Source organism: Xenopus tropicalis, chromosome 4 (assembly GCF_000004195.4).
Source record: "Xenopus tropicalis strain Nigerian chromosome 4, UCB_Xtro_10.0, whole genome shotgun sequence".
In the NCBI taxonomy this organism is placed as follows: Eukaryota; Metazoa; Chordata; class Amphibia; order Anura; family Pipidae; genus Xenopus; species Xenopus tropicalis.
Genome location: NC_030680.2, coordinates 75,367,863 through 75,381,960, shown reverse-complemented (window position 1 = coordinate 75,381,960; position 14,098 = coordinate 75,367,863). Strand labels below are relative to the sequence as shown.

At 36.0% G+C, this 14,098-nt stretch overlaps 1 protein-coding gene across 3 annotated transcripts in view; it reads left to right on the top strand.

Annotated features, from left to right (window-relative positions):
- Positions 1 to 14,098, top strand: part of hydin (HYDIN, axonemal central pair apparatus protein) — a 137,936-nt gene that overhangs the window by 96,947 nt on the left and 26,891 nt on the right. For all 3 annotated transcript variants that reach the window (XM_002931686.5, XM_012961640.3, XM_031900834.1), the window contains exons 51-62: positions 869 to 1,041; positions 2,031 to 2,229; positions 4,186 to 4,285; positions 5,370 to 5,469; positions 6,454 to 6,622; positions 7,621 to 7,862; positions 8,320 to 8,440; positions 9,065 to 9,269; positions 10,230 to 10,465; positions 11,361 to 11,512; positions 13,617 to 13,806; positions 13,905 to 14,019. In XM_002931686.5, the coding sequence (XP_002931732.3) occupies positions 869 to 1,041; positions 2,031 to 2,229; positions 4,186 to 4,285; positions 5,370 to 5,469; positions 6,454 to 6,622; positions 7,621 to 7,862; positions 8,320 to 8,440; positions 9,065 to 9,269; positions 10,230 to 10,465; positions 11,361 to 11,512; positions 13,617 to 13,806; positions 13,905 to 14,019 (2,002 nt within the window). The remainder of the gene's footprint in view (positions 1 to 868; positions 1,042 to 2,030; positions 2,230 to 4,185; positions 4,286 to 5,369; positions 5,470 to 6,453; positions 6,623 to 7,620; positions 7,863 to 8,319; positions 8,441 to 9,064; positions 9,270 to 10,229; positions 10,466 to 11,360; positions 11,513 to 13,616; positions 13,807 to 13,904; positions 14,020 to 14,098) is intronic.

Genomic DNA, 14,098 nt, shown 5'->3' with positions numbered 1-14,098 from the left:
GTGTTGTGATTGAGGGCATGATCCATTTAAAGGGATGAAATGCCCAACACTGCTGGTCATATTTCTATAGAATAACAAAACATCAACATCATCATTTATTTATATTGCGCTAACAAGTTATGAAACATTTTACATTCATTTATACAAAAAAGAGTTCTTGAAACCCATGTTATATTATAAGCTATAACTTGAGAGGCAGTTTCACTGATTTTTTTTAAAGACTTGATAGGCTGACTCAGACTGTACTCAGAACATATTTAATACAGGGTAAGTGCAAGTGAATGTCATATACAGCATCCTTCCTGGGGAAAAATGTCCCCTGTTTATTGGGATTTATATCTTTCTAACCCAAAGATTTTTTTATTCCTACTATTGTAATAATACATAGGAATTGAATGGTATATGAATTTGCAACAGGGCTAAAAAAATTACAGATGTTCACTTTTGTTTCTAAAAAAATGCCCAGTTTCCTAGCAGGAGGAACTTGTCCTCCATGTAACAAGGTACAAGTCTGGAAGGTCTTGATATGATTGTTGGTTCCTGTAGGTCCGGGTAATTTGTAGGTCAATTCTATTTGTGCAAAACAAATCATCCTTACAAAGTTTTTGGAGAAGAGAGAGCCTAAAAAGTTTTTGTCTTGAGCCCTGTAACTTGTACTTATGCCACTTACAAATTGTCCTTGTGTCCTACAACACACTAAATTAAAATGATTTTATCTGTAACAATGTAAAAATATATTTTTTAATTATTCTACATTATTGTTTATGGATTGTGACTTTCTCCTTGAGTTGTTTTTATTTTTAAAATATATGATGATTTGTAATACAATGTAATTCATTAAACATTTTATATCTGTGTTCCACCTTAGGAACTTTCAATTTGGGCCTACCCTACTTCTCCAGGTTTGTTTGAGGATAACATAGTATGCTGCATTAAGGATAACCCTGAGCCTGCCATATTCCGTATTTGCTGTAGAGGAGTCCGTCCAGAGCTTGAATTAGACCGCAAGCAAATTCATTTTGACAAAATTCTGCTGCAACGGTAAGATTTTAAAATACAATACGAAACAAAAAAGCAAAGAAAAAAAAATAAATATATATACACATTTGAGTTATGTAAGACATTTAAAGTATCTATATATCTTATCTATAAAAGATATAAGATATGAGGTAGCCAAAATATTTCCCCATATTTCAATCATGCTTTGTCAGGACATTCTTATTCCTACATCAGTTTAACCAAAGGGGACCACTGAATGATACATTTATGCAAAGATATTAAAATTATAATAGTCTCACTGAAAGGTTAGAATTTGGATAGGGCCCTTAAATGTGTCCAGTATGCTTGAACACTGTGTAATCAAAGCCTGTTATCTGTGCCCATAAGTGTTATAATATGGAATTGTTGTTATACCTTTTTTTTTCTGTGTGGCACAACCATATGTGGCTGCAGCTTTCCTTTAACATCAGTAAAAAAATATCTGCCAGTAGCTGTATTTTATTCAGAATTAATGCACTTCACAAGTAAATATTCAAATATGTTTTTAAAAGTCAATTATCAAGCAATTAATCACTGCTGTATTATGGAGATGCATTCCTTAGTATCCTAGTATCAGATGTATCAGAAAGTGGCTTAGTCACCTTATAAAAGATTTATCTATATCATTTAAAAGAAAATAGTACCGTATGTGGAAATGCCCTATTATTTATGGGTATTTATTATTTATTGGTATTTCTTAGCTAAGTCTCATTGGTGCCTTAGACAACCAATGATCTCTATAGAATGTATCCATACATAAGTCACACAATTTAGATTTAGAAGCTACACAGCACTATATGGAAGTGAAGTAGCATGCCTATAATAGATGGTGCTGTAGTGTCACATTTCAGTTAGCTCTTGTCTGTCAGCTGTCTAAAATATGTAATGCTTTAATTTGATATTTGTACACTCTGTAGTCTTTCTGATACTGTCAGTTTAACTAAATGCAAATCAATTTTACTTTCATTGTCCCATAATATTTCCCTCTGCAGGAAGGATACTAGAACAGTCTTTCTTAGAAACAGCACTCTATTGCCTGCAGCTTGGCGTCTAACTGGCCTGGAAAACCTAGGAGATGATTTCTCAGTTTCACAGGATCAGGGAATAGTTGGTCCTCGATCTGAGTATGGCTTACAGCTTCATTTTAAGGCAGCCAGGGCCACTAACATAAAGAAGTTAATTCGTCTCGAGGTACTTTATATCTTTATATTTATAACTTTATATATCTTTATATTGAAGAATATTATTATTATTATGCAAAAGTGCAAAGAGTTTTCTTGAAGGCATTTTATTTACCTGTTGCTTGTTTATTTTTTGTTTTGAATCCACCTTCTGTGCTCTGTCACAAATTCAGACTGTCCCGTACATAAAATTGTCTATCTTTTCATTTAGATTGTCAACTTGGAGGCTAGTCCCCATTGCTTTTTCTCCTTGCTGTGTTTTCTGCCTTTATGTACAGCATAAGATATGTGGAATATTTAGCACAACATACAAATGATTACATTAATCACATTACATTTTCTTTATTTCCTATTTCTACTTTCTATGGGGGTTGTTTGCTTTAGAAGCTAGGGGATACAAATTATGATATACAGGTATGGGACATATTTTGCAGAATGCTCGGGACCTGGGGCTTTCCTGATAAGGGATCTTTCTGTAATTTAGATCTCCATACCTAAGGGGGCTGATTTACTTACCCACGAACGGGTCGAATGGAGTCCGATTGCGTTTTTTCGTAATGATCGGTATTTTGCGATTTTTTCGTATGTTTTGCGATTTTTTCGGATTCTTTACGAATTTTTCGTTACCAATACGATTTTTGCGTAAAAACGCGAGTTTTCGTATCCATTACGAAAGTTGCGTAAAAAGTTGCGCATTTTTCGTAGCGTTAAAACTTACGCGAAAAGTTGCGCATTTTTCGCGTAAGTTTTAACGCTACGAAAAATGCGCAACTTTTTACGCAACTTTCGTAATGGATACGAAAAACTCGCGTTTTTACGCAAAAATCGTATTGGTAACGAAAAATTCGTAAAGAATCCGAAAAAATCGCAAAACATACGATAAAGTCGCAAAATTTTCGTTTTCAAGTCGGAACTTTTCCAATTCGGGTCGGATTCGTGGGTTAGTAAATCAGCCCCTAAGTCTACTAAAAAATCATTTAAACATTAAATAAACCTGATAGAATTGTTATGACTCCAATAAGCATTAATTATATCTTAGTTGTAATTAAATACAAGATACTGTTTTATTACTACAGAGAATAAGGAAATTGTTTTTAAAAATGTGAATTATTTGATTAAAATGGAGTCTATGGCTACCCCATACCCTCAACCCCCTATCTAACCCCCCCTCTTCTTCTTTCTTTCCCTTTGTTCTATATATTGTATATGTACTTTACCTTGCTGTAAAACAACCAATAAAAACAAAGTTAAAAAAAAAAAAAATGGAGTCTATGGGAGATGGCCTTTCCAATAATACCTATAAATTCCCATTAGTTTTAATATAACATTATTTTATTTCCTTTTCATGCCCTTTTTTCAGGAAATGTTTTTATTGCCTTTTGTTTGTTATCACCTCCTGTTTATCTATTACTTTATCATCTTACCCAGTTTCTTGGCACATTCGATAAGATGTCTTGAGGCAGAAGGCCTAACCTAATAAATATAAAGATCCTCCTAAAAAGACAATATATACTTTTTTTCTTTATGTGCTGAACATACTTTTTAAAAAAAAAAATAAAATACATTTTTTGTTATTTCTGGTACTAGAGAAGAATACGAAGCAAGTTTGACTTTAGTACTTCCTGTCACTTCCTGATCCCACAAAACATCAAAGGAGCTGATAAAACTAATAACCAATCCACTAAAAAGCCCCTGATAATGACCGACTCAAAGGCTGCTGCTTCGAGAAGGGGGGGGGTTGCTTTTTTAAAGCTAGATAGGGAGCTTTGAAGGAACTGCCCTGTTTATAATGGAAGGGAGTGGGAGAGTTCAGTGAAAATGCCCCACTTGGTGACCATTAGCTGTAAATACATATTGGGTGGTTTTATTTTCTGGTTTTACAAGTCATTATTCTTTAGATGTTTGTATTATTTATATGTATTTATGAATTTTATATTTATCTGAAAAATGTTTCAATTTTTATCAGGTTTCTGATGTTGAAAATATCCTAGGAATTGTTCAGCTGGAAAATATTCAGGTGTGGGCAGAATCCTATGATGTTGCTCTGGATATTAGTTTTCCAAAGGGTAAGTGTAAGGGCATGGGTTTGAATGAATATTAAAGGAACTGCGTAATTGCATGTCCTGTTACCACAAAAAGATGAAAAATAAGCCTTGATATAGAGCATAAGAGGAAGCTATTTTTGTGAATGCAGTACAGAAATTGGTAAAATGTACACAAGGATTTAAACAATAGCAGATAAAAAAGTTAAGTCTAGTTCTAGTTACTCACAGCTACCAACTAGCAGGTAGCATTTACTGATCTGCTGTTAGTAAGCAAACCTATTTCTAGTTGCTGTGGATTACTGGACCTGGAACTTTGTTTCTGCTTTTCCACTACCCCCATCATGTTGTTCCATAAGTGTTAGAATATCTGTAGGGCAAATTGTTATTCATAAATGGTCCACAAAATACTGTTGGGGTATTGAAAATTATTTTGTAGCATTACATAAAAGTAAATAATCAACTCAATAAAAAATTACTTTTGTCCAAATGTATAGCTTTACAGTAGATGATACTACTGTAGTTCCTACCTAGGCAAAATAAGTCAGTGTACTATGATATGACATGTAGGGGCTGATTTACTAAGACACGATTTCGAATCCGAATTGGAAAAATTCCGATTGGAAACGAACATTTTGCCAATTTTTTCGTATTTTTTGTGTTTTTTTTCGGCGTCTTTACGATTTTTGCGTAAAAACGCGAGTTTTTCGTAGCCATTACGAAAGTTGCGCAAAGTCGCGATTTTTTCGTAGCATTAAAACTTGCGCGAAACGTCGCGCCTTTTAAGTTTTAACGCTACGAAAAAGCCGCGACTTTGCGCGCAAGTGTTAACGCTACGAAAAAATCGCGACTTTGCGCAACTTTCGTAATGGCTACGAAAAACTTGCGTTTTTACGCAAAAATCGTAAAGACGCCGAAAAAATCGCAAAAAATACGAAAAAAAACCCGCAAAATTACCGATCATTACGAAAAAACCGCAATCGGACGCATTCGGCCCGTTCGTGGGTTAGTAAATGTGCCCCGTAGTGTCATCATCAACAGAGGTAGCAATGACTTGTACACATTTGAGTTAAAATAAACATTGCATTCCTTGTTCCTGGTCTTGCAGGTAGAGATGGTGGATTAGACTTTGGGGTGGTGAAAGTGAATGATGAAGCAAAGCACACTCTGTCATTAAAGAACAAAGGCAAATATGAGATCGCCTTCAGGTAAGACTGATTTAGTACCCATTTTGATTTGAGCAAAAAACACATTGCACATTGCATGTTGCCCTGTGGGTTGCACCTTGAGGCACAGAACTTTGCTTTCCTAGAATATACTGCAGAGAGCTGCACCTTTCTTTGAATGCCAGTCTGCCTTTAGATGTCAGTACTATATTCAGACAAGAAAAATGGTTTGCTACACATGAGCATCTGCTAGAATGCCACCTAGCTTGCACATCTATGGCAGTTGTTAATTACAGGGATCTCCTGCACCTAACTGTGCTCCATGTCTTGCAAAAAGATTTTTGATTTCGCTCATGGTGCAGAGCCAACCCAAAACAGACCACTTCTTCAGGCACAAGTGCTATGTAAATGGGTCCTACGCAGCACAATTTTATGCTCTTTATTGCTCTTGCTCTTGTATCTGGCGAATGGCAAATGCAGCCTCATAGAATTTTTCGTGCAGTTCTTGGGTACAAATTAAAATGCAGTTTAAAATTCAGACTGACCACTGGCTGCTTTCATTGTGAGGTACCACACCCTTAGTAGTTTTGGTTTACACTGAAGGAGCTGCCATTCCTTTTCATCCACACTGGCCACTTTTATGTTCGTAGTTGAACCTGATTGGATATGTTCAAAGCTTGCATAATTTAGCTCTTTTAAAATATATGTTTCTGTCAATAATTTCTTTGATATATGGCCTATTTTTTTCATACACAATGTGTTGAGTAGTATAATCATATATTTCATATGTGGATTCAGCATTGACAGTTTGTTTTAAAAGCCATAGAATGGGTTTAGAGGGCTGTATTGTAATAGAAAATTGACACAGTCTTTTGATTTACAGCCAGTGTGCTTTGTTGCAGTATTTAAGCTGGGGATGCCTGTTTGTCACTTCCTTAAAAAAGTTTTTTTTTTTTAATGAATTTAAAAACAAAAATGTATTGCTATTTTCTCTGTAATGTAATATTACAATTCCCTTATTCTCAGTTTCTCCTTGGATGCCATGGGACCTGAATTGTCAGATTTCAACTCGTTCTTTACTATCCTGCCCCAGAAAGGCACTCTTAACTCCACTGACCGGGCCACTCAGGTTCAGATCCTATTCCAATCCAAAAAAGAGGTGCAAATTGCTGATAAACCTATTTTGCGATGCCAGGTGAGGTTCATGTATAATTGTACCAATACCAATAACAAGTCCTTTATTAAGGAGCACTAGGAACTCACCTGTGGGCTGTTGTAGCTGTTACAAATTTGATCATAATATGAACAACAGTTATACCGCAACACTTCCATAGAAAAATTTTGTAATATATATATATATATATCAAAATAAAACAGCCAGCACCAAGGGTCTTTGTGTTTCAAAAAATCTCTTGTGTATTATAATTGCATGTACAACCGACGTTTCGGTCCCTTTTGGGACCTTTTTCAAGGTATATATATATAGCCAGCTATGAGATTAGTAGTAGCTACTAATTTCTCTCTGTGACGTAAGCCTTATGCAGTGTATTTTTTGTGTGTGTTTTGTAAAAGCACCTAATGCAATCGTTCAGTAGCTTGTATATCTGTATGTTATTGATAAAACAGTTTCTTCTAGCTTATTTATTAGGGATGCACCAAATCTATTATTTTTGGATTTGGCCGAACCACGAATCCTTCATGAAATATTCGGCTGAACCGAATCTGAATCTGCATATGGAAATTAGGCTATGGAAGGGTTAAATAGAAGCATGTGCAAAACATAACCATGTAACCAAAAGTCACAGGATTTTAAAGGTTTGGATCCCCTAAACCAAATCCTGGATTCAGGGTTTCCCTAATAATTATAAGCTTTTTATAATAAAACATACATATGTATGACAGGCTCTGTATATCTGCTACTTGTTTGATTTGTTTATCTGCTACTTAGAGGTTTATTTGCAGGTTACTTAACACACAGTAGCTTAACATTAGAAAAAAGCAAATCACTTTTAAATTACCAAAAGTAAACACTACATACAAAAATATTATACATATTATATATATATAGATATAATCTCCATTCCAAAGGAATAAGTATTATGATTTAATTTATTTAGTGTTACTGTTCCTTTAATGTTAAAAAAGCAATTATACTGTTCTACGAGTAACAATCTCTTTTCTGCATTCTTGTAGATTATTGAACCAAGTCTGGGTGAGGGAGGTGAGACAATCGCAAGTATTCCTATACGTTTATCCGTGCAATCTGTTTTCACGAAGTACCGGCTTTCTCCATCTTCAGATATTAATTTTGGTGCTATGGTATTAGGAACTCGCAAGCAAAGTTCTTTTACATTGGAGAACTGTGGCAGTCTGGAATTTCGCTACATAATTAGCAAAATGATTAGGGAAGTAATGATCCAGCCACTGAAGAGAGGGTAAGGAAATCACATAACTATATGTGCCTGTATAATTGTGTGCTGCTTGATAAATATTTGTGTCAGCATTTGTCCGCTCACTTATTTCAACGTTTTTCAGCTGGCATGAAATACCTCTGTGTGCTGCTTGTTCATTCACATGAATGGATACTGCCTGTCACCACTGGTGACAGTTTTTTTTTGGCCTTAAAACACGCAGATGTGCTTCTTTGCCAAAGCTGTGCTGATGCTAGTAGATAAAAGCCACACCCACAGTCATATACTGCACTACAGTTGAGTTAAACAGTGCTGCAATTTACAATATGAGTCCCAAGACAAGTTTCAGCATAAAACTATACTGTCAGGTACATTTATAAAACTCATTAACGAGGGCTCATCTTTTTAGGTAATACTCTGGTAAATTGTCTCCAGTTAGTTTGCTTGGCTATTTAGTTTTCTGTTTCTGTCTTCCTTTTAGACCAGGTCCCAGTACGAAGAGAGTTCGCTCCCGGGAAGGTTCTGGATCCAGCAGATCTCTTGCCCTGAACAAAGGCAAACGTGCTGATTCACAGACAAAGGAAACAAATTTTGCTGGACAGGCATGTTTCTTTGTAGTGCTAGCTGTATTACATGTCATTGTAAGATAATAACTAGCAAAGTTCCACTCCTGGTAAATGTGCATAAATCCTTACATACTGGATGAAAAAGTTTTAACATTGTGATTTCTGGTTAAGTCACAGGTAGGCTGCTCCAGGAGTGGGAGGAGCATAAATGTAATTAGCCGTGAGGGTCAAATGGATGAGTGATGCTGTCACACTATTGTTTTTGCTATTACAGGATGTTAACCAGCCAGTTGATGTAGTAGTTGTATGACATAAACTTGCAATATAAATTAGCTATGATTTCAGAGTTGTCCTCTGTATCATAATGTACAGCAAATTCCATAATTTGTCACAAAAAATTGTTGATTTATGATGCTCAGTGCTTTAAAGTCACATCATATTATAGTTTAGAATTGGTTATGCTGAGTTCTTGTGGTCTGCTGCATAGTATTTATGCCACTGGGTGTTACTCTAATATACACACAACTACTATTTGGTTCTTTTAATATTTTACTGTAAAATGGTAAGGTTTTAACTGGTGATGCTGGGTAACTAAGTATATGATGGTTTAAAGTGGTGATGCTGGGTTACTAATTATAAGAGTTTCTATCACTGACTCAGGCACGTTTGGCATTGGGCATGTTCACAATATCTCCAGGCTTCGGAACAGTTCAACCAGGAGGCCATGTGACCATCAGTATTGAATGCTTTGCTGACCAGTTGGGCAAAAGTGAAGAGTTCCTGGCAATTGATATTTCTGATAGACACCCTGAAGATCATGCTAATGGGATACCATTCCGACTTGTGACTGAATCCTGCACCCCTGGTAATCTTGATTCCTATCCACAACAAATAATTAGTAGAATGGTTTATACATTTATTCATGATTCTAAAACACAGCTGGATTACCTCTTACAGGTTCACTGATGTAACCTTTACTTACAAACCTTTAAGTTACAAAAAAAAATCACCTTCTGTAAAGTCTCTCATTACTTTTAATACCTAATAATGGTTTATATAGTCACAATTATTATTAACATTTTTTTCCAAAGCGCCAACATATTCCGCAGCGCTGTACAATAAGTGGGTTTTATACAATGGACATACAGAGTAATAAATAAAGCAACCAATAACTGATACAGATATAGCTATGGAATCCCTTATCCAGAAAAATATTATCCAGAAATCTTCAAATTATGGGAAGGCCTTTTCTCATAGGGTCCATTTCAAACAAATGATTTTAATTTTTAAAAAACAAACTAATTTTCATCTGTGGTAATAAAACAGTACCTTGTATTTAATCTTATCTAGACATGAATCCATGAAGGTGTATGAATCCAAATTGAGGGCAAAACAATCCGGTGTACTATATTTAATGTGTAGATGTTTTTTTTTTTTAGAAGATTTATAAACCTCTGGTGAGTTTTTCTCCCTGGCTTAACTGAACTGGCTAATTTTAATGATATGTTGGGTCTTGAAAAAATCCTGGAATAACATTATGTATAGTTGTCACTTGAAGAATGCTATCAAGAAACTTAAGGCAGTTTTTACTTACAATACTTATAATAATACTTGTACTGCCCCATTCATTTCTTTTATGTGTTTCACATTTTGAATGCTAATCATTTTCAAGAGCAAATATTTGAAGAGGCTTAGTTTTGGTGGTATGGAGTGCTCTTGTGTTTATTTCTAAATGTGGTGCATTTATCTACAGATTTTACAAATTATGTACAGACTACAGTGAAATAATATGAAAAAGTGAAAATTCATTGTTATTTTAATGCAGGCTTTGTGACAGATGACTTTGCCAGTATTTTTGAGGAACACCGCATTGTGGGTGATGCAAGGACTCTACAGTACCTCCCTGCTTTACAAGCTGGAGGCATTTACCTCAAGGAAGAAAATCGCTTTTTGTTTTGGAATGTTCTTGTTGGACAGACTTCTACTGCTCGTTTCAAGATCCAGAATACTGGCAAGGTTCCCTGTGATGTGGTGTTGTCTGTCAAGCCCATTTCTTCTAAGGTATTGCTGAAAGAAACTGTGTTTCTTCCTCTGTTGGTGCCTTACCAGGTTTATAAGCATTTTGTTATCAGCTCATGAATTCTGCCTATTATTTTAATATAATAAAATCCATCCAACTTGGTTTATTTTTTCTCTGAGCTCCCCCTACAATCATAGTAATTTTAAAGTTAGAAAACAATCCCTTTATAAACAATCCCTTAGCTGCAGCCTTTGTTAGACTTTGAGATGAGGACCATTTCATCATAAAGAAGGCTTATCTGTCAACTGGTAATTTGTTTCATCAGTTTACTCTTTGTTACGAATTACCAGGAAGTGGTGTATTTTGTAAAAGAAAGTTATAAAGTGAAATTGGTTTCAATTTCTTGTTTAGTACAAGAAATAAAAAATAGCTATTTTTAGATTGAATCATAGTCAAAAGTATGTCAGCACGAGCCCTAATTAGTTAACTCATGTTGAAAAAAGGGTACATACTGTCTCTTTAAAGCAATGTTCCCTCTAATTTCTTCTTGGCTGTGTGCATCAAAAATTTCTTGAATGTGGACTTTTTATAACCATTTTTTAAAAACTGGTGTGCACAGTATACAATTATGTTTTAAAGCAAAATTCCTTGTGTGCGCTGGTCTCGAAACTTGTGTGTATGTGTGCACATTGCTTTAAAGGTATAGTTAACCCTAATTTGAGACAATTTATTATCAGAGAACCCAATCTTGGTGTTTTTTTCGGTGAAATCCACCTTTGTGCTTTGCTTTGTTTTCTGTTTGTTTCCTTAAATATACATTTACAGTAATTATCTATATGAAGACAAAATATATGTGTTTTTTTCTTCTAAACTATATGAATAAACCTCATGCAAACAATATTAAGTACATGAACTGGCTTATTCCCTCTTCCCCAGACAGCAGCTCGGATCAGTGATATCTTTGAAGTGAACCCACCACGCATGAACATCCCAAGCCATAGCCACTGCTATGCCAGCGTGACATTTACACCGCAAAGCATGCAGACATATCAGTGTATCTTTGAGGCTTCTTTGGAAGGCACTGGAAGGTAAAATGAAGACAGTATAGCACTTGTAGCAAATATGTTACAAAAATCAATAATTTTAATAATAATCATCCATCCTTGCCAACCCCCTACTACACCATGTAACAGCAGAGATTGTAATCAGGTGAGATTCTTCTGGAAGGACAGGGTGGATTTGAGCACTACTGTGTGCTCCCAGTCCCTTCATCACTCTAAGGGGCCAGTAAGATCCTTGCTGTTCAAGATAATGAAGGCAGGCAGGCTTGTCATATGTAGTGGGACTGTATTGTTATTACTGAAGATTCATAGCTGCTGCTGACCTCTGCATCTGCACTTTACCCAAAAATATATTAAAATGAAAAACATTAAATGGGTTTTTCAACTTTAAGTTAACTTTTAGTATGTTTAAGAGTGCCCCATTCTTAGAAACGTTTCCATTGGTGTCCATTTTATCTTTTATTGAATTATTTGCTGTTTTCAGATAGGGGTCACTGACCCCTTGAGCCAAAAACCTATTGCTCTGTAAGGGTTCAGTATTATTGTTATGGAAACTTTGCAAATGACTCAGAAACTATAAAAATTCAAACCAATTACCAATTATCTCTGAATATTATTCTCTGCATCATACTTAAAGTTAATTCCTACTCTGTAAATGTATTCCGAAAAGTGCTTACTTGCAAAGTTCTACCAAAGAGGTAAGTAAACATTTCCTTTAAGGCACAGATTACTGATTTTCATGCGGGTCTGAAGGTTTTTAGATATGTAATGAAGAAAGGGCCACAATTAAACATACTGCAGTCTTAAGATGTAAAATTCGTAGTTGTGTGCTTACATGTTACATAGTTACATAGGGTTGAAAAAAGACCATCCATCCATCAAGTTCAACCCATCCAAGTAAACCCAGCACACACAACCCACACCTACCAATCTATACACTCACATATATAAACTATATATACAACCTCTAATACTAACTGTAGATATTAGTATCACAATAGCCTTGGATATTATGCTTGTTCAAGAACTCATCCAGGCCCCTCTTGAAGGGATTAACAGAATCTGCCATTACCACATCACTAGGAAGGGCATTACACAACCTCACTGCCCTCACCGTGAAAAACCACCTACGCTGCTTCAAATGGAAGCTCCGTTCCTCTAATCTAAAGGGGTGGCCTCTGGTGCGCTGATTGTTTTTATGGGAAAAAAGAACATCCCCTATCTGCCTATAATCCCCTCTAATGTACTTGTAGAGAGTAATCATGTCCCCTCACAAGCGCCTCTTTTCCAGAGAAAACAATCCCAACCTGGACAGTCTAACCTCATACTTTAAATCTTCCATCCCCTTTACCAGTTTAGTTGCACGTCTCTGCACTCTCTCCAGCTCATTAATATCCTTCTTAAGGACTGGAGCCCAAAACTGCACTGCATACTCAAGGTGAGGCCTTACCAGGGACCTATAAAGGGGCAAAATTATGTTCTCATCCCTTGAGTCAATGCCCTTTTTTATACAAGACAAGTAGCCACAGAATGACACTGCCTTGAATTACTTGCTATCTACAAAAACCCCTAGATCCTTCTCCATTAAGGATACCCCCCAACACACTACCATTCAGTAGATAGTTTGCGTTTATATTATTTCTACCAAAATGCATAACTTTGCACTTATCAGCATTGAACCTCATTTTCCAGTTTGCTGCCCAGTTTTCCAATTTTGTCATGTTCTATTCTGACAACAAAGCATTAGATCCTTTCAGGAAGCTCCATCAGGAAAATGGAGGGCACAATTTCTTCTGAAATATGCAACAGTGAAATTGGTCTCACGTGCTAAACATGACACCTCAGGGCTCCTTGCTGCCCTGAGGTGGTTGAGTCGATGCTGTCCCCCTAGCCCCCGTGCCGCTTTGCTAGTGCACATTCCAATTTAGAAATTTGGTCTTGAAGTTACCATGAGCAGCTTTTTGAGACTGCCCAACTATGTTTTATCTTTGCAGTAAGTCCTGGTTTTCCATACCCTGTGGTGCTACAAGCTGCATTCTTGAAAATAAGTCATGAAATAAGTCATGAAATATTGATTGAATGTTCTTGTTTTACAGGCATGTGTGCTGATACTCTCATTTTATTTCTTTAGTGCTCTCTCTAAGAACAGGAGTTTGTCCTTTGATATTAGTGGAGAAGGGAACCTTCCACATGTCTCTATTTCACGGCCTGTGTTTCGCAACAAACATGGAAACCCACTCCTACTCTTCCAAAGGCTGCTATTGGGCCAGTTCCAGCAACTTCCTCTCATTCTTAAGAATGAAGGGTCTGTCCCCACACGGGTGAGACAACTGAACCTTTTTTTGCATTTTATATAAAAGTTTTATTACTCAAAGGGTATAGTATTACACAAACCTTTATTTTCTTATTCTTATCTTAGATAAACATTGATGTACCTGGTGAATCAGATGTCTTTAGTTTAAAGCCAAAACCCAATACTCGCTGTATCTACCCAGCTTGGGGTTCAGATGGGGAGCTGGAATCACTCTGCCCAGGTACTATCAGCAATACCACCTTTTTGTCTTTATTCAATGATTTGTACATATGAAAAGTAGGACTGCCGTCAAAAAGCCT